The sequence below is a fragment of the Miniopterus schreibersii genome, assembly GCF_964146895.1.
Source record: "Miniopterus schreibersii genome assembly, chromosome: 9".
In the NCBI taxonomy this organism is placed as follows: Eukaryota; Metazoa; Chordata; class Mammalia; order Chiroptera; family Miniopteridae; genus Miniopterus; species Miniopterus schreibersii.
Genome location: NC_138118.1, coordinates 77,084,288 through 77,109,565, shown reverse-complemented (window position 1 = coordinate 77,109,565; position 25,278 = coordinate 77,084,288). Strand labels below are relative to the sequence as shown.

Here is a 25,278-nt window from a genome sequence, read left to right as displayed (position 1 = left end):
CCGCCGCGCGCCCGGCCCGGTCCTCCGCGCCCCGACCCGCGCGCTCCCAGCCCTGCGAACCTGGAGGCCAAGTGAGTCCTGGCGCCGGGCGGCCGTGCGCGGCGCAGACGTCCGGTGGGTCCTGGGGGGCGCGGGGCGGCCGCGGGAGAGCTCCGGGGGGGGGGGCGGAGGAACGCGGGGTTGGGGAGTGCGGCGGAGCTTCGCAGGGATGAAGTCCAGCGCCGGCGGAATCGGCTGTCCCGGCTGGCCCGGGTTCTCGACCCTGCCTGCACCTCGATGACTTGGGGCGCCTTGAAAATCCAGATGCCCAGGCCGCACCCCACACCAGTCCCATCAGAGCCCGGGGGGGGGGACCCAGCCTCCGTATCGTCGAAACTCCCGGTGCTGCCCGGGCGCCGCCAGGGCAGCGGGCTTCCCGCGGGCTTCCCGCGCGGGGAGGAGACCGCGCCGGGCGCGGGCGCCTGGATGGCGTGTTGGAAAGAGCCTCTGCTTGTCGGTCTTTGGGCACGTTGTGAAAACAAGGGATCCCGGATTACGTTGCCCTTTGCCTCTGCGTCCTGGGAAATGCCTCCGTTGCTGGCATTTCGGGTTACGCTGGGGAACCCAGTAAACCCGTGGCCCGCCAACTTCTGCGTTTCCTGCTTTAAGGATGACGCCAGGAGTGCTGGCCACAGGGCTCAGCCGGTGCGCCCCTCCTTCCAAAAGCACATCTAAGATTTACCGCGCTCAGGGAACCGTAGCTCCACCGTGGGTTTTAGGAGCGCGCAGCGTGGGCCCGTCTCGCCCTAGGGTAGATGCTGGGGCCAGAGGTGTGATCCCACCAAGCAGGACCTCTGGACGAGAGACAGACAGCCACCGAATATGCAGGGCAGGTAAGAAAGGGGGATTTTAAACAAACAACATCTGAGAGCTAGGAGAAGCTGGACTTCCAAAGGGTCTGAGAAGTAGGGTTTATTTTTGTGGAATGGAGAAATAAGTTCAAGCTTTGAAGCCCATCGATCTTGGGCAAAGATTCAGAGATTCTGTCACATGTCATATGTGACCATGGTCAAGTGATAGGACCTCTCAGAGCCCCTGTTTTCTTACCTGACAATGGGGGTTAAAATTGTAACTGTCTTGGGGCTTATATAGTTAAATGAGATCATGTGTATCCAACGCGGGGCAGGTGGCACATGACAGGTGCTGTCATCAGGCACAGTAGTGGTGATTTGTGTTTGGCAGTTGTTTATTTAGTCCAGCCACAATGAGGGAAAGGGTTTGTCCAAAAATTGTCTCCCTCAAAACAGTATTACCCTGCTCTCCTCCTGCCCTGCTCAGAGGAGGGCTGTGTGGCTCCAGGCCCTGGGTGCTTTGAGGTCTGGAATCTCAGGCAACTCCCCACCAAGATGACTTATCACTGGCTCTGGAATACAATTTTACTCCATGGGATAGGAATGAATTTCTTGATAAAAAGAAACTGAGACTTCCTACGCCCCATTGCATGGGCTGCCAAGAAAGCTGGGCTGTCTACAGTGTCTTAGAATTGCCTTGGACACACACGTGGCTCTCCTGCTGGCAGCTTCCTTAGGCTACACCCAGGCTGTTGGTGTTTTGCTCCTAACTCTGGGCCTAGGAACAATGAATTCTTGTTTTTAGTCATCCATATACCCTGTAAAAACACTTGGCCTTATACCTATATTCTGTCACTTTTTATATTTCTAATGGAACAGTGCTGCTGTTAGTATCCGAGTTTGTCGGTGGCATACAGAGTGGATACCAGGGTGAAATATTCAGCCGGGATGCTGGCATTGACAATTGTAGCATGCAATCGCTGATATTTAACTTAACGAGAATATCGAACTCTTGTCACTTTTTATCCAAAGACATGAGTTCAGTATTTCTTTAAAATCTGAGATATAAACCTGGGATTTGAGGTTTAAGCTACTAGTTTCTTTATGATTCTTCTTTTGGGGGGATTTTAGGCAAGATGAAATTAGAAAAGCTAAAATTTTTACCTGTGCTGAATTTTTGTTGTCTCAGAGTCTGAACTTGTTTGGAGGAAAACTCTTTGGCACATCAAATGCTCATTGAGGGACAAGTGTTTTTCCCAAACTTGACTCTTGCACTGAGAAGCGAGTAGTCCCACTGCCATTTCCATTAATTAATGGCTTTTACCCAGTGCTAGGAAGCTGTCACAGCAACCTCCTGGCTGGAATTCCTATTGTGCTTTATCCAGGACTGCCACAGACCAGACTGTGGGCAGAGATTACACTGCAGAGTCGGCCAATGCAAACTTGCTACCATCCCCTCCCTTTTGCCATCCTTCCAGCCTCTGGAGCCAGTGAGCCAGCCGGGCGGGGACGCTGTCACTCTGAGGGCAGCCTGGCCCTCTTGACGGGGCAAAGTGACCTAATAAGAAATGTACTTCTTTGGAGTCGGCAAGGCAGTTTCGTTACACTTCCCTAAAATCAATAGGGTGCCTCTAGTCAACTGATTAAACTGCCACTTTGGAATTTGTTTTACTAAATAGTCATGTTCCTATAAATTATAGAAAATTATAGTTTAAAGGGCTAATAAATAGGGCAACATGAAGGCCCACGTAACTGCAAAGTGAGCCCCAGATGAGCACCAGGTTTTGGTTGGTTCATACTTTAATAAAACATGAAGTCACCACCGTGATATCTTTGTTTGGGAATGTTGATATCCCTTGCCTGTCTGTGTTTTATCACCACCATACAGGTTGGGGCGGAAAAGGTGTAGCGACAGGTAGATATTTTCAGAGCCACGTGTACCTGGGTAGGGCAGTCAGGCATTGGTGAGGAAACCCCCTCCCACGGTGGACGATCTGTGAGCGGATGCTGATTTACTTGAGAAAGTATTTGTGATGTTTTGATTCCCGAAAGATAACAGTCTAATGACTAAGAGCTTCCTGTGCTTTGTTTTAACCCACTGCCCAGTTGCTTTCTCCGTTTCCCAAACCAAACCTGGAAGGAACTGGGTGGAAAACTAGGCTTTTATTGGGGGAATAACTTAACTCTTTGTATTGCGGGACATTGGGCGGGTCCCTGCATGGAGAGGGCCATTCCTGGGCTTCATGTGACAAGGCTAGTGTTTTACATTTAATATGAATTCAAGTGCATTGATAATTTCAAGTGGAGATAAGAGATTTATAACAAATACCAGTCAGGCCTTTAATGGAAGAAACCATGGGTTTTGGTGTCAGAACTGGGATCAGGCCCCTGCTTTATTCCTTAACTTGCTGTGTGACCTCAGCTAGCATATTTAACTGTTCTAACCCTGTGCCCTCCTTTGTAAAATAGTTATAATAATTCTTTCCTTAGAGTGGTTTTGAGCACTTGATGACACAATCGATGTAAAGTGCTCAGCACACACCACCTGGCTTTCAGTACGTGATAATTATTATGGGAATAATAGTTATGATGATTACTTGGGTTCAAGGGCTGGTCTTGCCATCTCCTAGTTGTGAGGCTTTGAATAAGGTATTTAACCCTCATGAGCCTCGGTTTCATATCTGTAAAATGGGGTAACTCTACCTATCTGGAAGGATTGGTCTGAGGCTCTAAATGAAATTAAATGACGATATGGCTGATCTGGTAGACCCTAAATAATAACGGCAAACACTTAAATGACTTACTATGTACACTGCTCCAAAGGCTTCAGGTTTGGGGCTTTTTTAAAGCTCATTTAATTGTCCCAACAATCCTATGCAGTAGTTTTCATTTCCCCCATTTTACAGAGGAGACAACTGAGGCTCAATGGGATTAAGTAACTAGTCCAAAGTCAAGAGACTGCAAGTGAAGCGCCCAGGATTAGAGGCAGGGTCCTAGCTGCCAACCACTGAACCGGTGAGTGCCCAGCCTCTGTGCTCACCGCCCTTGCCTTCTCGTGCTCACTTCCTGCCACTGACCGGCAGGTAAGCTTATTTATGCTCTTTATAGAGCTGTATTTCTGGACCCCAGCTTCTGAAGAACTGCCTGCTTATGAATCCACCCCAGATTTGCAACTTTTAACCTCAACCATTGCTTACCTTGGATGAGCTGATATCCACTGGGCGGGGTGAGGTAGGGTGGGGGAACCCTGATACTGGTATCCACTAGCGTTATTAAAGTGGATTATGCTGTTTTTTTGAGATAAATGTCCTCTGCATGCACTGAGATTGTTAGCCTGGGTGCAATAAAACATAATGTCACCCAGACAGGTGTGTGGGGTATTTGGGGAGACAAAAACCGGGCTTCGCAGCTCCCAGGATGGGGCTCAGGTGGACACGACAGCATTTAAACAACATCCCTTCAGAGGTGCCGTGGCCTTTTCCACATACACTCAACCTCTCAAAATATTCCTTACTCCCCTCCCTCCCTCCCTCATTACACCCCAGTAGCTCACCGGGGAATTTGCATACACTTAAAAGGCACAGGGTTACCCTGTGGAGCTTTCTGGTCACAGAAAAAGCCTCCAAGCTGCGAGGGGCCGAGAACTCACCACGCATGCCCACTGGGTCGGGGTGCCCATGCAGCCCCCTTCCTCCTCGCTCCTGCGAAGTGGTCCTGAGGTCACAGTGAGAGGCAGCAGCAGGTCAGGTGTGGCTGGGCAGGCCTGCTCCTAAGACAGCACCCCACGGGGCGGCCCAGGCAGAGGGTGTGCCACCCAGGAGAACTTGCCATCTTCTTAACCTCTCAGTGCCCCTTAAAGTCACCCCGACACACCACAGGTACCCTCCGGCCAAGCTCCAGGGCCCATTTGTGTCCCAGACAGTTGCTGACTGTGGACACACGTTCAAGTGGGGCGAGTAAAAGTGTCAGGCTGAGTGTCTTGGCCAGCGATCAACAGAGTGTTTATTTGCTCAAGGCCAAGCTCACTGCCAGCCTGAGATGACTAATAGATTTTGTTCTCGTGGAGTGCCTTTCATTTGAGAAACGCCAGACACTTTCTGTGTCGGTCTTTAATGCCATCTCCAGATGTCCCCTGGCTTCCAGACCTGTCTCCATGCAGCACTTTCTCCGCAGAAGCACTTAGGCCCATTTGCAGCGCTGCAGACATGGGCTCTGATTGCTTCCAGGCCCCGCTGTCTCTCTTTATTAAGGTATCTGTGTTCACTGGCCCCTCGGAGATGAATACCAAGTGGGGTGTTTTGGGAACTTTGGGTTTCAAAGCCTGGTAACACCAGGAAAATGTCAGTCAACAAGTACAACGAGCCCATGAGGCTCCGTGCGGGGACACTGTCACAAAGCAGGAGGCGATTCTGTGCCAAGAAAATGCTCTGGAAACAGAGCGGGGCTGTGTTTCAACTTGTTAGGGCAGCAGCTGATATAAATGCCTCAGAGCAGTAAAAAGTACTGACGCCTGCAAATCGGAATCTATCCACCAGTGAACTCAGCAGGTGACATTCCCTGAGTGAGCTGGTGAGCCCTGGAAATCCGCAGATGTGTCCATCGAGCGCCGATGAGGCACCTGCTGCAAGCAGCAACTGTGCCAGGCTCATTCCATTGCCCGTTTTTTATTCGGCATCCTCTTATGTGATGGAGATACAGTGGCCTACCAGGTGGACACCATCCCGCATAGTCAAGTGCTGGGCCTCAGAGATGAACCAGACGGAAAGCCCGGCCTAGACCACCTTCTTGGCTGTGATGAGTGCTTGCAGCGTGGCCCGTGCTGTGTATTAACTCATGTGTTAGGGGTTATTGGGACTCTCTGGATGTCTCAAATTCAAATTCCCTAAGAGACAGGGGCTCTAACCACTTTTCCTTCCACGACGAGGGCTCCAGTGGGGCTCCTTCGGCAGAGCTGTGGATGCCCCGGCCCTCTCTGCTCAGCTCTCATCTGTGCTCCCCACACTGTGCATCTGCCCTGCCTGATCCGAAACCCTGTGAGGGCAGGGAGCTGCTCAACCTCTGCAAGCCTCAGTTCCCTGGTTTGTCAATGGACAATACCAGTGACCTCTGCCCCCTGGGGCTGCTCTAAGGATTGGATGATTGAAGAGTAAATGACGTGATAAGTACCGAGTATTTGCTGAATGCTAGGCACTTGGTGAACATTAACTTAGTCCTTACAGTAACACTTGGAGGTAGGGACTCTCATTGTGAGGAAACTGAGGCACCGAGAGGATGGTTAACTTGCTGATGAACCCGCTGGCCCCCGAAACCCTGTGTTATCCTGCCTCTCACAGTGAGTGGGAAGCATTAGACCCATGCTGGGCCCAGTAAAGGGCTCACTCACTGTTAGCTCTGATCGTCCTGCGCCCTGCTGCGATGCCCACACAACACAGGGCTTGACACTGGATCACAAGGGAAGGCTGCAGGAGACCTCGACCTCCTGGAGTCTCCCCAGGCCCCCTGCCTCGGTCCCATTGGTGATAGCGTTTTGTTGCATGACTGGCAGCTGGTGGAAGCTTTCAAGTTTGCCTTGGTGGCTCAGGCAGGCAGGGCCTGGCCAAGGAGGGTGCTACCATATAGCATCATCTTTGATTTTCTGTTTGGCACATGGGATTTCTCAGGTACAGGGCTTTAAAAGGGCAGAGTGGTGGGTAGGTTTTGCTCTTCCTTATAAAATAAAAACCAGGTAACAGAGCATCTGCAAAAACCAGCTTCTGCAGCTCAGGAGAGGGTTTTGGTGGTTACAGAGAAACATGCAATGATGGTAAAGGTACAGAAAATACAGGGGCCATTGACCCTTGAACAGCATGAGTTTGAACTGCACTGGTCCACTTAGATGTGGATTTTTCTCACTAAATACTGTAAATGTATTTTCCTTAGGATTTTCTTAATAACAATTTCTTTTTTCTAGCTTACTGTGTAAGAATACAGCATATAGTACATATAACATACAAAATATGCGTTTATCGACTGTTTATGGTATTGGAAAGGCTTCTAGTCCCGGTTAACCTTCTTATGGAAAATAACCTACTTTTTCATCTCTAGTCTAGGATTGAGACACACTTTAAAATAATAATAATTTAAAAGTTTTGCTAAAACTAAAACAAAGGTTTATTTACCTCTGGTCACCTACCTTAGCAGTAGAACCCGAAAGCAGAAGCACTTAAGAAAGGACTTTGTCTTCAGTACATCTCAGATCCGCCTGCTCGAATAGACACATTCCAGGACCAGAGGGAGAGGGAGGGACCTTTTGGCCTTGGCCTTGTTGGTGACTCCATCTGTCTCTTCAGGGGCCGCACCAAGAGGCAGGGGCCCTGGATCCCGCTTGTCCTCTGCCAGGAAGACACATGCAGCCAGGATGACTCTGGGGCCAGCGGCCGCTTGCTGCTTTAACCATGGAGACACCAGGCCGCAGTGAGGTGGACATGATCCCATCAGAGCCTCTTCACTCCCACATTAAGTTGTTGAAAACCAACCGGGAACTTCTGGTTGCTCACATCCGCAACACTCAGTGTCTGGTGGACAACCTGCTGGAAAATGACTACTTCTCAGCCGAGGATGCGGAGATCGTGGGTGCCTGCCCCACGCAGCCTGACAAGGTGCAGGTGACAGGGACTGTCAGCAAGGGGGGCCTGGTAGCCAGAAGGGTTTCTGCGGAAGGCGCAGTAGCTCACTCTTGTAACTACCCCGTGCATTTTTTAATAATACAAAAAGTCTTCTTAAAGCTATAACTTATAGGGGCTCTGTTGTCCCCTTGCCGTGTGGCCCAGTGCACACCTCATATGCCTGAGGGGTGACTTTCTCCCCTCAGCACCGATTCCTGGAGAGCAGTAGTGTTAGAGAGAGAAAAGCAGACAGAAAATTCCAGAGGAGGGCGTGGCTCTAATTGTGAGTCTAACCTTATTTTTAGGCTCATGGAAGCCTCCTGGTTTCTTAGAGCTGTATGGCTTGCTTTCTAGCTAACGTGGCCCATTTCACAGATTCTAGGCCTTTGGTGCATAGCATCTCCCTCTGGCCAGGTGGACGTCAAGCTCCAGGCAGTAGTAAGACTCGGGGCCCTGCTGTGTGGGCCTTTCTGGTGGGAGCCATGCTCACACCCTCATGCTTGTGCCGTCACCAGGTCCGCAAAATTCTGGACCTGGTACAGAGCAAGGGCGAGGAGGTGTCCGAGTTCTTCCTCTACGTGCTCCAGCAACTCGCAGATGCTTACGTGGACCTCGGGCCGTGGCTGTCGGAGATCGGCTTCTGCCCTTCTGAGCTCATTCAGAGTAAAACTGTTGTCAACACTGACCCAGGTACAGGTCAGCCGGGGGGACAGCAGACCCTGGGGTTTGGAAATGCTGCAGCGAGTAGGCTCGAGGGGACAGGCAAGCTGGTGCACCACCGCCAGCCCTGCCTGCCCGTGCAGGCTGCAGGCCCGGGTGCTGGGTTCCTTTTAGAAAAGGAGAGCTGGTTCCTGCCGCCCAAGTGCAGCCCAGGGGACTGGCACTCAAGTGGCCGCATGCAGCTGGTCTGCTCTGTGCGGGGGCCTGTGGAATGTGGGAACGACCTCTGGCCTGACCTCTTCCTTCTTATTCTGACACAGGCAGACATTCTCATGGTTGCACAAGTTCAAGGTTGCATTTTTCCCCCCTTTTAAACATCTTTCTGGATCTGATTCTAGGCACGATATTCTTCTGTGGCCCCCGACTGCTGGTCCTTATTTACAAAGCACCTGGGCACCCCTTTAGCTAACTGATTAGTTCAGTGGGGGTTAATGTGCCAGGGCAGTGGGCTTGATGCCGGGGCCTGGGACACCTTTTGTCTGGGGAAGGTCCACCTTCCTTCTGGCATGAGCCCTGTTTCAGAGCTCTGGATTGCTGAGAGAGGGGCGCCCATGTGGCATGTCACAGTGTTTACTCCCCTGCCGGCAGGCATGAGGCTCCCTCTGGGGCACGTGTTAAACATCAGTGCTGCCCATGTGTCAGCCTGGACCAGGGCTGGTGTGCCCTTTTAGTGTAAGAGGCTGGTTTCATCTTCATTTACTCACTTGTGGTGATTCAGATGAGACCTTGCTCCTTTGTAATCCGGATTAACATCCAGTGCTGCATTTTATCACCCAAAGTCTTGGCATTCAGTTCTGAGACTATGTGGTGGTGTTTCCAGAGCACTGTGATAAGCCATAGGAAGGTCAGGGCAATTTTGGCCTCAGCGATACAGGTTTCAATGTGGCCCGGCTTTAGATAGTTGACTGGGGCCCTGGGGATGGGGTGGGGCGGCAGGGCCCTGTGGCCTGGCCCTGGAGTGTGAGGGAGCTTCAGTTTCTAGCTGGAGTTCAACCACCACTTGTGCAGAGGAACAGGGAGCCTGTCTCAGACATTGATCCCAGTTGAAGCTGTCACCCTCTGGCCGGCTAAGTCTGAGGTCGAGCAGAGCTGTCAAAGCCCGAGGACCTGCAAATACTGGAGCTCTGGCTCTTCGAGAGTCCTCAGGGCCTGCACTTGAGGCGTCCTTGCCCTCAGGGTCCAGGTTGTGGGTTTGTCTGTGTGCTCGTTTCTCCTCCTGGGGCCTCCCTGGTTGATGCTGTTTGGTCTCTGCCTCTTTGACTCCTGGGACGCCTGTGCCCCTCGCACCCCACTCCTCCAGTGAGCAGGTACACCCAGAAGCTGCGACACCAGCTGGGCCGCAACTCCAAGTTCATCCTGTGCTACTCGCAGAAGGAGGAGGTGCTGCTGGAGGAGACGTACACAGACACCATCATGGAGCTGGTCAGCTTCAGCAACGAGAGCCTGGGCAACCTGGGCAGCCTGGCCTGCCTCCTGGACCACTCCACGGGCGTCCTCGACGAGCAGGGCGAGACCATCTTCGTGTTCGGCGACGCGGGTGTGGGCAAGTCCATGCTGCTGCAGCGGCTGCAGAGCCTCTGGGCCGCCGGCCTGCTGGACGCAGGGCTCAAGTTCTTCTTCCACTTCCGCTGCCGCATGTTCAGCTGCTTTAAGGACGGCGATGCGCTGAGCCTGCAGGACCTGCTCTTCAAGCACTGCTGCTACCCGGAGCAGGACCCCGAGGAGGTGTTCGCCTTCCTGCTGCGCTTCCCCCACACGGCCCTCTTCACCTTCGACGGCCTGGACGAGCTCCACTCGGACTTCGACCTGAGCCACGTGCCCGACACCTCGTCGCCCTGGGAGCCTGCCCACCCCCTGGTCCTGCTGGCCAACCTGCTCAGCGGGGTGCTGCTCAAGGGGGCCACCAAGCTGCTCACGGCCCGCACGGGCATCGAGATCCCGCGCCAGCTCCTTCGGAAGAAGGTGTTCCTGCGGGGCTTCTCCCCCAGCCACCTGCGGGCCTACACCCGGAGGATGTTCCCCGACCGGGCCGTGCAGGACCGCCTGCTGGACCAGCTGGAGGCCAACCCCAACCTCTGCAGCCTGTGTGCCGTCCCCCTCTTCTGCTGGATCATCTTCCGCTGCTTCCAGCATTTCCACGACGCCTTCGACAGCGCCCCGCAGCTGCCCGACTGCACCGTGACCCTGACCGACGTCTTCCTGTTGGTCACTGAGGTCCACCTCAACAGGACTCGGCCCACCAGCCTGGTGCAGAGGAACACGCGGAGCCAGGCAGAGACCTTCCGCGCCAGCCAGGCCACCCTGCGCTCGCTGGGGCAGGTGGCCCACTGGGGCATGGAGAAGAACCTGTTTGTCTTCAGCCAGGAGGAGGTGCGGGCCTCCGAGATGCAGGAGGCGGACCTGCAGCTGGGCTTCCTGCGGGCCGGGCCCGAGCCGGGCCTGGGAGGGGACCAGCAGTCCTATGAGTTTTTCCACATCACCCTGCAGGCCTTCTTCACCGCCTTCTTCCTCGTGGTGGACGGCAGGGTGGGCACTCGGGAGCTGCTCAAGTTCTTCCAGGAGTGGGTGCCTCCTGAGACGGCGTCCTGCTCTCCCCGCTTCCTCCCTTTCCAGTGCCTGGGCGACAGTGGCCTGGCAGGGGATGACCCCTTCAGGAACAACGATCACTTTCAGTTCACCAACCTCTTCCTGTGCGGGCTGCTGTCCGAAGCCAGACAGAAACTCCTACGCCACCTGGTGCCAGCCGTGGCCCTGAAGAGGAAGCGCAAGGCCCTGCGGGCGCACCTGTTTGCCAGCCTGCGGACCTACCTGAAGAACCTGCCCCGCACTCAGTCTGGGGGCTTCAACCAGGTGCAGGCCATGCCCACCTTCATCTGGATGCTGCGCTGCATCTACGAGACGCAGAGCGAGAAGGTGGGGCAGCTGGCGGCCAAGGGCATCTGCGCCAACTACCTCAAGCTGACCTACTGCAACGTCCACTCGGCCGACTGCAGCGCCCTGTCCTTCGTCCTGCACCATTTCCGCAAGCGGCTCGCCCTCGATCTGGACAACAACAATCTCAATGACTACGGCGTGCGGGAACTGCAGCCCTGCTTCAGCTGCCTCACGGTCATCAGGTGAGGCCGCCGGGCACAGGGCGGGCCAGGCTGGGGGACACCGGGCCTGGCATTGTCGAGCGGGATCTCCTGGATCCCCTGGGAACCACCACCACTGGTCCTGGAACATCCAGACCCTCTCTCTCAGGGTGGCAGAGAGCAAGGTTCAGAGCTTCCAAGTCAGGCGGACCTGCATCAGCCCCAGCTGAATGTCCTTGAACAGGTTGCTTAACCTCTCTGAGCCTTAGTGTCCTCATGTGGAAAAGGAGATGCTCGTATCCTAGCAATTACAGTACAGTTGACCCTTGAACAATGCCGGGGTTAGGGATGCTGACCCCCTCCCCCTCCAGGCCAAAAATCCACATGTAACTCTTGACTCCCCCAGACACTTAACTGCTAACGGCCTACCGTTGCCTGGAAGCCTTACTGAGAACATAAACAGTTGATCAATACAGGGTGGGGCAAAAGTAGGTTTATAGTAGTGAGTACTGGAAACACAGAGTTTATTCTTGTATTATTATTTATTAATTATTGTATTTTTTTGCCATACAACTATAAACCTACTTTTGCCCACCCCTGTATGTATTTTGTATGTTACATGTATTATATACTGTATTCTTACAATAAAGTAAGCTAGAGGGGAAAAAATGTTATTATGAAAATCATTATGGAGAGAAAATACGTATTTTTATGCATTCATGACTACTTTCCTCTTAATTTTTTCAATATTCCTAGGCTATACGGTTTGTGAGTTTTTTTCAATTTTTTGAAAATGTCCAAAAAATTTTTCAATATATTTATTGAAAACAATCCACATATAAGCGAACCTGCACAGTTCAAACCCATGTTGTTCAAGAGTCAACTGTAAGAACAATCGGCATTTATTGAGAATGAGTGAAGCCACTACAGATATTACCTGATTCAGTCCCCCTAACACACCCCAGTAAATTCAGTAACAATTATAAATATCCAAACGGCCCTTGGCAGAAAAAAGCTCCGCCCCCCTGATTTGGAGAAAAGAGAGGCCCTCACTGCTTTTGCTCAGTGGTTAGAGAGTCGGCCTGCTGATTGAAGGGTCCTGGGTTCGATTCCAGCCAAGGGCATGTACCCCAGTTGCAGGCCTGATCCCCAGCCATGGTTGGGGCACGTGCGGGAGGCAGCCAATTGAAGTGTGTCTCTCTCACATTGATGTCTCTCTCCCTTCCACTCTCTCTGAAAAGCAATGGAAAAAATATCCTCGGTGAGGATTAGAATAAAAAGAGAGGCCAGTCGCTTTCTTCTATTAGCATTTCCTGTATACACCTTGTAAATCTCTGCACCAGGGGTTAGTTCTCTGTTACTCTGCTCCTGCATTTCTGGAGAGCAGAGGGGATTGGAGCTGTTGCTGGGTACCTGTTATATCGGTATCAGAGTACATACTGTGTGGAGTCCGTTGGATATACGGAGCCCAAGGCTGCCCTGGCCTGGGAATTGGGAGGCCTCAAGTCTTTTCTCTGCGCTCAGCCAGCACCTCCCTGTCTACAGCCTCAGGCAATCTTACCTTCAGTGCCTCCCTGTGCTCCTCTCATCAGATGAAAGCTCCACTCCAGTGTGGTGGTCCTGCCCAGGCAGCTGTTCCCAAGTTTTCCTCCACACCCGTGAAGGGAAAAGCAGGAGGAAATGGGCCACTTCAGGGAAGCATTTTGAGCTCCCAGAGGGCATCTGTTAGGATTAATTTCGGCTGAGAGAGAAAACTCAAAATATTGGTAAATATTAGATAATTTACAAGTTACTTGTCTTGCACGCAAAAGTCTAGAGGAGGGCAGTTCTGGGCTGTGACGGTGCTTCCATGAGCCTCAGGAGCCCAGGCTTTCTTCTGCTTTGCTACCCTGCTGCCCTCACTACCTGACTTCTACCTCTTGGCCCAAAATAGCTGCTCAAGCTCCAGCCATTCAGTCGACATTCTAGCCACTAGGAAGAAGGAAAGGCAAAGAAGGACACTCCCATTGTTTGAAGAAGACTTCTCAGCTATTGCTAAGGAGTCTTCGGCTTAGATTTCATTGGGTAGAACTTGATCACATGTGCCCAGCTAAAAAACAGAGAATTGTTTCTAAGAAAGCATAGATATTGGGAGTGACTAGCAGCTTCTGCCGCCCTGGGATGGCGGTGCACTGTGCATTCACACTGCACCCCAGCACCAAGGTAGGTACCATTGGGGGAGGGGACCCGAGTGTCTGACCTGCTCATTTGGATGAAGCCTAAACATCAAACTTTTGCCTGTTCAGCCTTTTACTGACTAAAAAGGTCAACTCCTGGGCCCAGTTTGGCCCATGGCTTGTGTCTGTAGATGAAGTTTTATTGGGACACAGCCACACCTATTTGTTTACGTATTGGCTCCTTCACATGGATGCCACTCACAGATGCAGGAGTCGGAGGTGGCTGTCCTCTCCTGTCCTTCATGTGTCCTCTGTAGTCTTGTCTTGAATCAGGGCTGTGCTGCAGCCTCGCTGGACGGGTTGGTTCTGAATGGGTCTGTGGGCCCCGTGACAACCAGGCTCTTTAGGGGCTGTTTGGGTGACTGCTACAGCCATTCTCTCGGGGGCTTTATGGCTTTATGGCTGGAGAAGTCCAAGACCTACAGGCTTCTGAATCCTTGTGGAACAAATGTTTCCTCCCAGTGAGCAGCTGCGGAATCCCCTGGCCCCCCCATGTCAAGATGCTGACTGGGATCTTAATCTGGAAATGCCCATCACCTGCCATTTATCGAGCACTGACATTCAAGGGCTTGGAATGAGCTCCCATAATCCGATGTGTAACTTTCACTGCTGTTTTGTTTCAGACTCAGCGTGAACCAGATCACTGACAGTGGGGTCAGGGTGCTATATGAAGAGCTGACCAAGTACAGAATTCTGACGTTTTTAGGGTACGTATTTCTCAAGAACACTGCTAGCTACGTAGTAATAATATAGAGCAGCAGGAAATTGCCATTCACATGCGTGATCAGATGGTTGAGACTGAGGGCCAAGGGCACCAGGAAAAGCACTGGACTGGGAGCCAGGAGTCCTGGGTTCTGCTTTGGGTTCAGCCAGCAGCCCACTCTTTGAGCAAGTTAGGAAGTCGCGCTGGGCCTCTGCCTCCTCACTTGTATCATTGGAATCCTAATAATATAGACTTTATGAGTGGTGGCTGGGGGATGCAATGGGAGGGTATCTTGGATATGTTTTTTAAACATTAGAATACTTTAATGTATTAGACTTCATTGCTATGGGTCCATGATCCCTCATCCAGAACCCTCGGGGCAAGACACGGATCAGAATTCAGTGTCTGTGCTATGTAGGAGTGAGTGACATGGCCAGCGGGGTCTAGGGCAATACCCCCTTTTTAAAGACTTTAACATTTCTGCAGTAAAATGTATGAATATTCAAGCCAGTTGGGATGAAGACCATGAATGGCTCCATATCAGTTGCCAAAGTAGTGATGAAAAACTTGGGGTTTTGAGAGCCCGGAACTCTGGGGTTTGAGATAAAAGACTGGGCGCCCGTCCAACCAGCCCCAAGGCCACTGTTGACTCCGTCAGCTGGAGCCCGTTGGTCAGCTTCTTTGGGCCTAAGCTGAGGAGTGAAGCGATGGCAGCCCAGGAGGAGTTCTGTGTGACTGTGGAGCCCTTGAACCCTGTGTAGTCCCCACTTTCCACTTCTTTGTGCAACTGTTGAATTGGCATCAAGTGGTAAAATGACTAAAAGGTAGACACTGAGAAGGTCCCAGTACTCGGAATCCCCCGGCCCCCCCATGTCAAGATGCTAACTGGGATCTTAATCTAGAAATACCCATCACCTGCCATTTATCGAGCACTGACATTCAAGGGCTTGGAATGAGCTCACATAATCCTCTTGATAACCTTGTCAGGGAGCTATTATTCTTACCCTGGTATTATAGATGGAAAAACTGAGGCACAGAGATGTTAAGTAACCTGCCCCAGGTCATAAAGCTGGAAGGGGGCAGAGCGGCTTTGAACCCAGCCTGTGAGACCCCAGATCCATAAACTCTGGTCCCCACATGCCCTTTCTTTCCTCTTTCAACCCAGACTTTGGAAATCAGAAAGCAAGCACTCGGTTTTTTAAAAAAATGGGGGTCATTAAGACGACATTGGGAGTCATCAAGTTTTATGACTGCTTTCTCTTGAAGCTTATACAACAACCAGATCACCGATGTTGGAGCCAGGTACATCGCCAGAATCCTGGATGAATGCAAAGGCCTCACACACCTTAAGTAAGTGGGGTGGGCGTGGCAGGCTCTTTATTTAAAACAAATGTCACCATAAAGAGCTCTCACCTGAAACCACCTTCTACTTGCCAGGGGGCCTTATTGGTGCAATTAGGAGACCTGTGTGTGGAAGGTGAGCCAGCCACGTGCAGGATTTATGACCTGTGGCCGAGGCTCGGAGTTTGGACGGACCACCTACCGTTGGTGGGGGGAAAGCTTGGCATTTTGATTTCCTTAATTAACAACAAGAAGAAATGCCACGGCTGTCACCCTTTTTTGGAGGTCTTTCCCCCTCCAAGGAGGTTCCCCCTTGCCTTTGTCCCTCAGGCTTCTATAACAAAATACCATAAGCTGGGCTGCTTATAAACACCCAAAATTCATTTCTTACAGTTCTGGAGGCTGGGGAGCCCAAGATCAAAGTGTTGGCAGATTAGGTGTCTGGTGAGGGCCCTATTCCTGGTCCATGGGTGGGGCCTTGCTGTGACCTCACCTGGTGAAAAAGGGACAGGGGAGTTCTCTGGGGCCTCTTTTAAAAGCCATTAACCCTCATGACCTAATTACCTCCCAAAGGCCCCACCTCCTAATACCATCACCCTGGGGGTTAAGATTTGGAATATGGGTTTTGGGGAGGCCACAAACATTCAGATCATAGCACTCATCTAGTGGCAAGGAAGAGCGTGCCTGACCAAGGGCGACAGAGCACCAGGCTTGGAGGAGCCCCTGGAGCTGCCCTGGTGATGGGAACACTCACTTGACCATTTGCAGCTGAAGCGGGCACCTCCCTGGTCTGTCGATGGAAATGACTGACTCTCAGAGGTCGTTTAAAGACACCCCCCCCCCCCCCCCCCGGGACAGCTTGGGTCTCTTCAGTTTCTGCAGGTGGTTACCATCTCCTGGAGAGGAATCCTGACTGGCCTCCTCTGGGCACTGGGTCCTCCCCGGAGTGGGAGTGCAGGGCATAGCTGCTGTGGGTCTCAGGAGAAAGGCCGCACCTCCCAAGAGGGCCCAGAGGGCCCTGTGCTGGGGACGAGGGCGGCCCAGTCCCCTCGGAGCTGGAGGCTGACACGTGCACGGCTCTCTCTGCAGACTGGGGAAAAACAAAATAACCAGCGAGGGAGGAAAGTGCCTGGCCCTGGCTGTGAAGAACAGCAAGTCGATCTTTGAAGTTGGGTGAGTGGAGACAACTGCACGCGTGTGTGTCACACACCCTGTTCCGTGTCCGTGAGCCCCTCCTGGTCTCGTGTATAAATATACCAAGAGGACCGCTGGCAGCTGTGGGGGAGGCACAGAGCTTTCAACATGGAGGCCCTGGGGGCCCACTGGCCTCTGCATGGGAAACGCTCTTTATCCCGGCTCTTGCCTTTGAAGCTGAAGCCCCGAGCAGCGCACTAAGGGGCTGGCGTCGGAGCTGTCTCCAGGCCACAGCTCCAGGGAAGCAGAAGCGCCCACCTGCTGTTACAGCCCAGCGTGGCCACCGGCAGAGGGTGAGGGGCGGCGGGCACTCACTGGCACTGTCTTGCCTCTGCCCTCAGGATGTGGGGCAACCAGATCGGCGACGAGGGAGCAAAGGCCTTCGCGGAAGCTCTGCGGGACCACCCCAGCCTGACCAACCTCAGGTAGCCGCTGCCTCTGACACCCGCTGTTGCCAGGGCCAGCCTGTCACTCCCTGCGCCTCTTGGCTCAGCAGGGGAGGAGCCGAGGGGAAGAGGGTAGTTGGCTTTCCTAGCGAGAGAGGAATTTGTGTGTGGGGGTTTTTTTTTTTTAATGTTTTTATTGACATATAGGAGGCACAGAGTAAAGTACGTGACTCTTCCATGTTCAGTGTTCATAGGAACACACCAGTGTGACCGCCACCCAACTCAAGGCACAGGACACTGCCAGCCCCTCGGCCATCTCCCCGTGCCCCCCAGGGGTGGGAGGAATTCTTACGTTCAGAGGGACACTGGGCAGCGGATTCCTGCCCCTTCCTCGTTCTCAGGATGGTGCTGGGACAGAGGGGACCCTCCGTCTCTGCACACAGACCTGCTCCTCCAGCTGTCCTTTAGGCCTCTGGCCAAACCTCAGAGCCTCGGGTGGCCCCTAACTGCTCGTGTTCTTCCTGCCACTAGAAGAGAGTCTGAGGTGGGGGGCCATGGCGGAGACCCTTCCTTAGGAGAGCAGAGGAAACCTTTCCAGCTCATGAATGCCAGCTCCCTGGAGCAGAGCTGGCCAGGCCCCATCAGCCTCCAGTCTGCACCGTGACCGGTCTCCCCGATGTCCAGTGTCCCGGTCAGGCCCGTCCCTGATGAGCCTCGCGCCTGACCTCACGCTCAGCGTGTGCTGGGGGGCAGCGGAGCCTCGGTGGCGGCCGCGGGCCGGGAACTGCTTCCTGCCCCGATAGCCCGGGCAGGGCCGCGCCCGCCGGCTGGAGGCTCCCGGCTGCTTTGGTTGCCAAAGCCCAAGCCCCATAGACTCACCCCCCCCCCCATGTGTTTGCCTTCCTAGCCTCGCTTTCAACGGCATTTCTACAGGAGGAGGAAAGAGCCTGGCGCAGGCCCTGCAGCACAACTCGACTCTCAGAATATTCTGGTAATTACCAGCCCCGTGGAAAGGTTGGGTCTCAGGGTTTAGTCCAAAGACGGCGCACAGCGGGAATCTTAACTGAGAAGCTGCCTCTCAGTTGAAAAGGCTCCAGGCCTTTCCTCTAAGTCGGCCGATCATTTCCTGCTGAAGAGCAGAGCAGAGCATTCCCAGGAGCACAGACGCACAGAAGGGGCAGTGGGCCCGGGGGCCTGAGCTCGCGGCCTGAGCCTGGGCCAGCCTGGGCCTCAGGAAAACCACCTGCATTTTTAATTCTTTTCCCCTCAAAAAGTATTTTAACTTTTTTGAAAAGTACTATATGCTTTTCTGAAAACCAGGTAAGACACTGAGGCCTGTGAAAGTGAAAGTAGAAAGTGAAAGTAAGAAGTGAAAGGACCTCCTTCCTTGTGTTTCCCAAATACCACCTTTTCTTCTAGCCTGAGTGTACATTCTAGCCTTCTAGCACTATATGTATTTTCAAATGTATACGTATATATATCCCCTTTCTTACAAAATAGAATAGCATTTTGCAAGTGGCTTTAAAAAATATCTTAACCACATAGCATCCATATTTTACATGTCCTTTTATGTCAGGGCTTCTCAGTCTCAACACTGTTGACATTTTGGTCCAAATCATTTTGTTGGGAGGGGCTGTCCTGTGCATTGAGGGATGCTTAGCAGAATCCCTGGCTTGTACCCATTACAGAACAGTAGTCCCCCCAATGTGACAATAAGAAATGTCTCCAGACATTGGCACATGTCCCTTGGAGGTTGAGGACCAGTATTCTACACGGGTGATGTCAAACCCAGCACCTGCTGAGTACCGATGACACCAGGCATCATTCTCAGCGTTTACATGGACCCACTCACTCTCACAATCACCCTGTGAGGTCTGTACTATTACTGTCCGCATGTACCGGTGAGAACACCGAGGCCGAGAGAAGGTGAACCATCCACCCGAGGTCGCCTGCTAGTGGGTGCTACGCACCCGGCATGTCTGGCTCCAGGGCACTTGAAACACCGTGCCTTCTGCCTCTGTCTTTATACGACCTCCTTCTCTAGGGGTGGCACACGTCCTCCCATTTGTCACCTCTGGAGCTCAGAGGCTGGGCTTGGAGCCTGGCTGTTTGCCGGGTTCTCAGCAAGTGATCAGCTGCATGAGCTGGGGACACCTGGGCTGGGATCCCGTTTCTGGGAACTCACTTAAAAATGTGTGCCAGGCAGGGCTCTCTGAGTAAACACCTCCTTTCCTTCTCAGGCTCACCAAAAATGAACTCGACGACGAAGTGGCAGAGAGCTTGGCAGAGATGTTGAAAGTCAACCAGACGCTGAAACATTTATGGTAACTCAGAGAACCTTGGAATTTCAGGCTGTGCTACTTTTTAAAAATTCTGATTTAAAATACACACGCCATACAATTTTCACCCTTTTAAAGTGTACAATTCAGGAATTTTTTAGTATATTCACAAGGTTGTCAATCACTAATTCCAGCACAGTCTTACCTCCCCACCTCTGCAACCCCCCAATACCTGTGTGCATTAACAGTCATCCCCCAGTCCCAGACCACCACTAATCCACGTTCAGTGTCTATGGATTTGCCTGTTCTGGGCATTTCATAGACATGGAATCAAACAGCGTGTGACCTTTTGTCTCCGTGTTTTCACTAGTGTAAGTTTTCAGGTCCATCTACATCACAGCATGTATCAGTAATACTTCATAGCTCTTGACGGATGAGTGACATTCCACTGTGTGGACGTTCCACACTTTGCACGTCCATTCGTGAGTTGGTGGACGCTTGGGTTGCTTCTCCTTGACTGTTATAATGCCGCTGTGAACATTCATGCACGGGCTCGGGTGTGAACCTACATTTTCATTTCTCTCGGGTGTACCCTTAGGAGTAGAGTTGCTGGGTCATGCGACCACTGCTAACTTTTGAGGAACTGCTAAGCTGTTTTCCAAGGCGTTGCTCTACTTTGCGTTCCCACCAGTAATGTAGGAGGCTTCCCAGTTCTCCAGATTCTCTCCCAGCACTTGCTATTGTCCTTCCTTTTGCCTCCTGCCATCCTAGTGGGTGTGGTTTTGGTTCTCACTTCTCCGATGACTCATCCTCTAGGGTCGATGACTCACCCGGTTGGGTGTCTTTCACGGTGCTGTTGACTGACTCATTGACTCGCCAGGTTGGGTGTCTTTCACGGTGCTGTTGACTAACTCATTGACTCGCCAGGTTGGGTGTCTTTCACGGTGCTGTTGACTGACTCATTGACTCGCCAGGTTGGGTGTCTTTCATGGTGCTCTTGGCCATTTGTGTATCTTTGGAGAGATGCCTTTACACCCTTTCTCATCTTTAAATTGGGTTGTTTGCCCTTTTATCGCTGAGCTCTTTATATATTCTGGGTACCAGACATTTATTAGGTACACGATTTGCAGATATTTCCTCTCTGTGGGGCTTTTCACTTTCTTTTTTTCCTCCCTTTTAACTTTTTAATGAAAGTTGTACATAAGGTTGGTCCTGCACCCTCTCAGTTGTTTCTTCCTTTCGTGCTGGGCGAGACTGGGCTCTACACGGAAGGATCTTTCTATGGTCCCTGTCCAGCGATGCCACCGTGCTGGGGGCAGGCCCACGCAGACAGGTGCACCGTTAGCTTCCCCCCGCTGCGGCCCTTCAGCGGAGATGATGCACTTCTCCCTGTGAGCCTGGGCGGCTCTGCCAGTCTGCTGCCCTCGCACGACCTGCCTCTGTCGCAGCTCTCCCGGAGGAGGGGACGTCTTCCCGCGGGCGCGGGAGGTGCACTGAGACGCCTCCTGCGGTTCTTGCTCCGGTCAGCAGTCACAGGGGACTGAACTGCATTCTGACCGCTGGCTCTCCTGCCACGGCCACAAAAGGGAAGAGCCCACGGCCACACGCTGCTTCCGGTTTTTCACTTTCTTGATGGTGACTTTTGAAGCACCTAAGCGTTTGATTTTGAGGAAGTCCGGTTTATTTTTTTGTTTTGGCTGCTGCGCTTTAGGTACCTTACTAAGAAATCCTCCCCTCATCCAAGGGCACAAAGATTTCCACCTGAGTTTTCTGTTAAGTGTTACAGTTTTGCTCTTCTGTTTTGGCCTTTGATCCGTGTGGGGCTCACTTCTGTGCGTGGAAGGAGGTGTCAGGTGCAGCTTCATTGTTTTGCACGTGGGTAGCCAGTTGTCCCGGCACCACTTGTGGAAAAGACTATCTTCCCCTTTCGAATGGCCCTGGCACTTTTGCCAAAGAGCAACTGACCGTAAATGTCTGGGCTTCTTGGTTTATTTCTGGACTTTTGAGTCTAGTCCATTGATCCACGTGTATCCTCATGCCAGCGACACACTGTCCTGATTAGTGTAACTTTGTAGTAGGTTTTTAAATCAGAAAGTGTGAGTCTTCCAACTTTGTCCTTTGTTCTCAAGACTGTCTTGGCTATTTTGGGTCCCTTGCATTTCCATATGCATTTTAGATCACTATCAATTTCTGTGAAAACAGTCAGACTGTGCAACTTTTAGCTTGGTTGTTTATTTTTTTCCTGGCCTGTAGATTTTCTTTTATGCCCTTCCCCGGGTGCCAGGCCAGCCCTGCGGGAGAACAGAGCTGGCACAGGACTGGAGAGTGAGGCTGGGCTGCTGTGCCCAGTGAGGGCAGCCCCAGCGGGCATGTGCCTGAGCACTGCTGGGCTTTTCAGCTCTCTTCCTACCCAGCCTCCTGCCGTAACTGGGCTGGAGGCAGCTTACCCTGCTCCCAGCCAGGCCAGAAGGGGCAGCGTGAAGGAAGTGGCTAGAAAACAGCAGTTTTAACTGAACGCAGAACTCTGCCCACTTCCAGGTTCTGTTCTTTCTCCTTTTGCAAAAACGTGAAGTTACACTGTGAGCACGCTTACTAGGAGGTCACCACCTCTGCCCCTGAGCCTGGGGGTCCCAGCCTTTGGGAGATGTGGCTGGGAACACTGGGCAGCAATGCGTGACAAGAGCTCCCTTCCCCTGGGCACCGTGGCACAGATCGTTGAGAACTGCTTCAAACACATGGTCCCGTTGAAACCTCACACACCCGGGGTGGGGAGGTTCTCTTATAGTTATTCCCATTTTACAGATCAGGCAACTGAGGCACAGATAGCTTACCTTTCTTTCTTTTTCTTTTTTTTTTTTTTTTTAAAGGATTTATATCTTTATTGATTTCAGAGAAAGGAAAGGAGAGGGAGAGAGAGAGAGAGAAACATCAATGATGAGAGAGTCATTGTTCGAGCCCACAACCGGGGCATGTGCCCTGACCGGGAATCGAACCCCGATCGCCTGGATCCTAGGTCGACGCTCAACCGCTGAGCCACACCAGGCCGGGCTAGCTTTGTTTTTTTAAGGATCTGTATAGCTGAGAAATGGGGAGTGTGTGAGGGAAGCTTTAACACTGTGCTCTTCTGCCTCTTTTAGGGGTTGCCCTTTACCTTGAGGCCCTCAGGACCTTCCTGGTAGGGCTGCCTTGTTGGGTCAGTGCCCAGGACTTCTAAGGGTCAAGTTCTGCAGAGTGAGGGACGAGCCTGTGGTGAAGGGCAGACACATCACTGCCTTGAGCTGCGCCGAGTTCCTGGTGGGGTTGGAAGAGAGTTGCCCAGGGGCGCATTTCAGGGATTGCCGGGCTTCCCAGCCGTGTCTGGAGCCTTTGTTTCGATGGATCACTGCTGCCCAACATAATGGGGTTACCCTTAGGGGCCCCATTTTCGCTGCTTTCCCACTGGGACCATGCGTGGCCTCAGGAGGACGGCTTCTCCTCTCCCTCTCAGATGATGCGGAGGACTCGGTCCCATCTTAGAAGGCTCTGTCTCCCCCAAAGAAGAGAATGGCAGTTGGTCGCTACTTAACTTTAGAAACTGCCTTGCCTTTCCCTAAACACCTAGACGGAGACCTGGCTGCCTGGTCCCTGGTGTGTTTCTTAGTCTTTGTTGTGGCCTCCAGACATTTCTGACTGGGCTCCTCTGCAGTGACGAACGTCAGGCGCACACACAGCATGTTCACGTATTAAACTGTCTCCGTAGGAACACACAGATGTGTGTTGCTCACTATAAAAAATACAGGAAAATTAAACATTTGATCTAGACTGGATCTAGATAATCTTAGCCAGATTGAAAGTAACGTGGATTCAGCTCCCCCCCCCCCCCCCCCGGTCTCTTACCCCACCATCCCATTAAAATGACCCCCGAGGAAGGGGCAGATTTAATCCAGTGCTGTGTGTTTGATCCAAACGATACGTTCTTCCAGGCTCATCCAGAACCTGATCACAGCCAAGGGGGTGGCCCAGCTGGCAGACGCACTACAGAGCAACACTGGCATCATGGAGATTTGGTGAGGCCCATCCCCCACTCGTGATGATGGCAGCGACTGTGGCTACATGCCGGGTACACTGGAGGGCAATTCCCATCCATTCCCAGCCCCCCTCACACCTGTGATCCCTTCCCTAGAAACACAGGGATTCTGCTGATTCTGTGGCTGGTTAGCAGTCATCACGCTCCATTGGAATAGCTTCCTGTGAGGCTGTCTCCTCCAGACTGCGAGCTCCTTGAGGGTAGGACGGGCGTCCTGGTCACTGCTGTGTCCCCAGGGACTAGCGCTGCATCTTCATTCGTTTGTTGAATAACCAAGTATTTATGTGCCAGGCACTGTGTTGGCACTGAAAATCCAGCGGGGAACGAAATGGACCTGCCCTCATGGGTTTACCATCTAGTGAGGGTGATGCCCAGTAAAAAAAAAAAATCATTCGAGTAATTATTTAGTTACATTGTGAGGAGTTGCTATAACGGGGAAAGCTAAGAAGGGAACCTAAGACAGGTGAGGCTTCAGGGAAGGTCTCCTAAGGGGGTGGCATCGAAACTAAGCCACAGAAGGTGACTAGGAGGTAGCCCGCTGCGGTGGGAGGGCAAGTGTCCCAGGAGAGGGAACAGCATGTGCAAAAGCTCTGAGGCAGGAAGGCGCGTGATGGGCCCTGGGGCTCAGGCAGTGTGGGAGCGGGTCAGCAGGAGGCCGAGGACATGGGGAAACTAGGCCGTAAAAGATCTGTGTGTGATGCTGCGTAGCTGGGCGTTGCCCTAAAAGCAACGGGAAGTCATCGAAGCGTTGGGAGGATGTGATCAGATTTGCATTTTACTTGGTTTGTTTTCCCCCAACAGCCTAAATGGAAACTTGATCAAGCCCGAGGAGGCCAAAGGCTTTGAGGATGAGAAGCGGCTTGTCTGTTTCTGAGAGGATGCTGTCCTGTCCCTGGGTCTTGGTCCTGGGAGGCGCTCTGGCGGCAGCTGCCGCTCTGCAGTCACCTCGTCTTAGATGTCGCCTTGAGAGGGCTCTGCTGAGCTGTGACTCCCGGGAGCCACTGCCTTCACACACTGATGGGGAAACTCCCTGCACGGCTGTTACAGATTGGCAGGGGACAGTGGGCTTTGTGAGCCATTTTGGTAACTGGGAACATACTATGAAGAGACGTGGATGCATATCCGTCATTATTTTAACCCGAATGAGGAATGACTTTGAATTCATACGCCGCCTGCCCTGAGGACCGGGGGGCGCGAGCGATCACTGTCATCTGTCTTCATCGAGTAGCCGAGGACGTGGCGCAGAGTTGGTGCCGAGTTTCCTGGAGAAAAGCTGCCCACGAACAAGAAGTGTTTCGCTTTTGTTTTAGTCCTGGGGTCTCACTGCCAACCAAGACCACTGGTTGCGCTCTTGGCAGGTCTGAGAGAAAGCGCGATGCCTTCGTAACGCTGGGTTTCCAGTCGGGGCTTTCGCAGGGCTAGAGACCGACAGTGGGCCAGGCTGCTGTGCCCTCCAGCAGGAACGGGGCCTGGCATCCGCGCAGCAGCTCCTCTCCCCTGCCCTCCGGGGGAAGCCTCCTCCTGCCCGAGTGCTTGTGAGGGTGACTGAGTTGGAGCCAAGAGTCAGGCAGCTGCTGAGGGCCCTCAAGCAGAGCATGTGACACCGACCACCATGCGGGCACATGGTGGGGTGGCGAACAGATGCCTTGTTCTTTTTCCAGTTCATTTGTTTATAAATACACGCTATTTCTCATTGCACGAGTCTGGGATGTTTTGAAGGGACTGAGTCTTGTAAGATCGCTACGTTTCCTGAGCTCCATGCCGACGCCCTTCAGAGTGCGCTGGGTGGGCCACGGGGTGACGTGTGGGGATAGCCTGATAGAGG

General features: G+C 52.6%; 1 protein-coding gene across 4 annotated transcripts; it reads left to right on the top strand.

The window, feature by feature from the left end:
• NOD1 (nucleotide binding oligomerization domain containing 1) lies at positions 1-25,146 on the top strand. Of its 4 annotated transcripts, none has more exons than XM_081147130.1 (12): positions 1-71; positions 7,160-7,468; positions 7,990-8,164; positions 9,495-11,310; positions 14,108-14,191; positions 15,454-15,537; positions 16,618-16,701; positions 17,064-17,147; positions 18,016-18,099; positions 19,349-19,432; positions 23,350-23,433; positions 24,255-25,146. In XM_081147130.1, the coding sequence occupies exons 2-12, from the start codon at positions 7,265-7,267 to the stop codon at positions 24,325-24,327; spliced, it is 2,856 nt and encodes a 951-aa protein (XP_081003256.1). In that variant the 5' UTR covers positions 1-71; positions 7,160-7,264; the 3' UTR covers positions 24,328-25,146. The 4 variants fall into 4 exon arrangements, with proteins under 4 accessions (XP_081003256.1, XP_081003257.1, XP_081003258.1 ...); XM_081147131.1 differs by lacking the exon at positions 1-71 and adding an exon at positions 3,810-3,845; XM_081147132.1 differs by lacking the exon at positions 1-71 and adding an exon at positions 5,048-5,080.
• The last annotated feature ends 132 nt before the right edge of the window (positions 25,147-25,278 follow it).

Coding starts and splice junctions, on each gene's coding strand:
- NOD1 (XM_081147130.1), top strand. CDS start 7,265: ATGGAGACACCAGGCCGCAGTGAGGTGGACATGATCCCATCAGAGCCT. Junction 14,192..15,453: donor AGAATTCTGACGTTTTTAGG/GTACGTATTTCT, acceptor TTTCTCTTGAAG/CTTATACAACAACCAGATCA. Junction 16,702..17,063: donor AAGTCGATCTTTGAAGTTGG/GTGAGTGGAGAC, acceptor CTCTGCCCTCAG/GATGTGGGGCAACCAGATCG.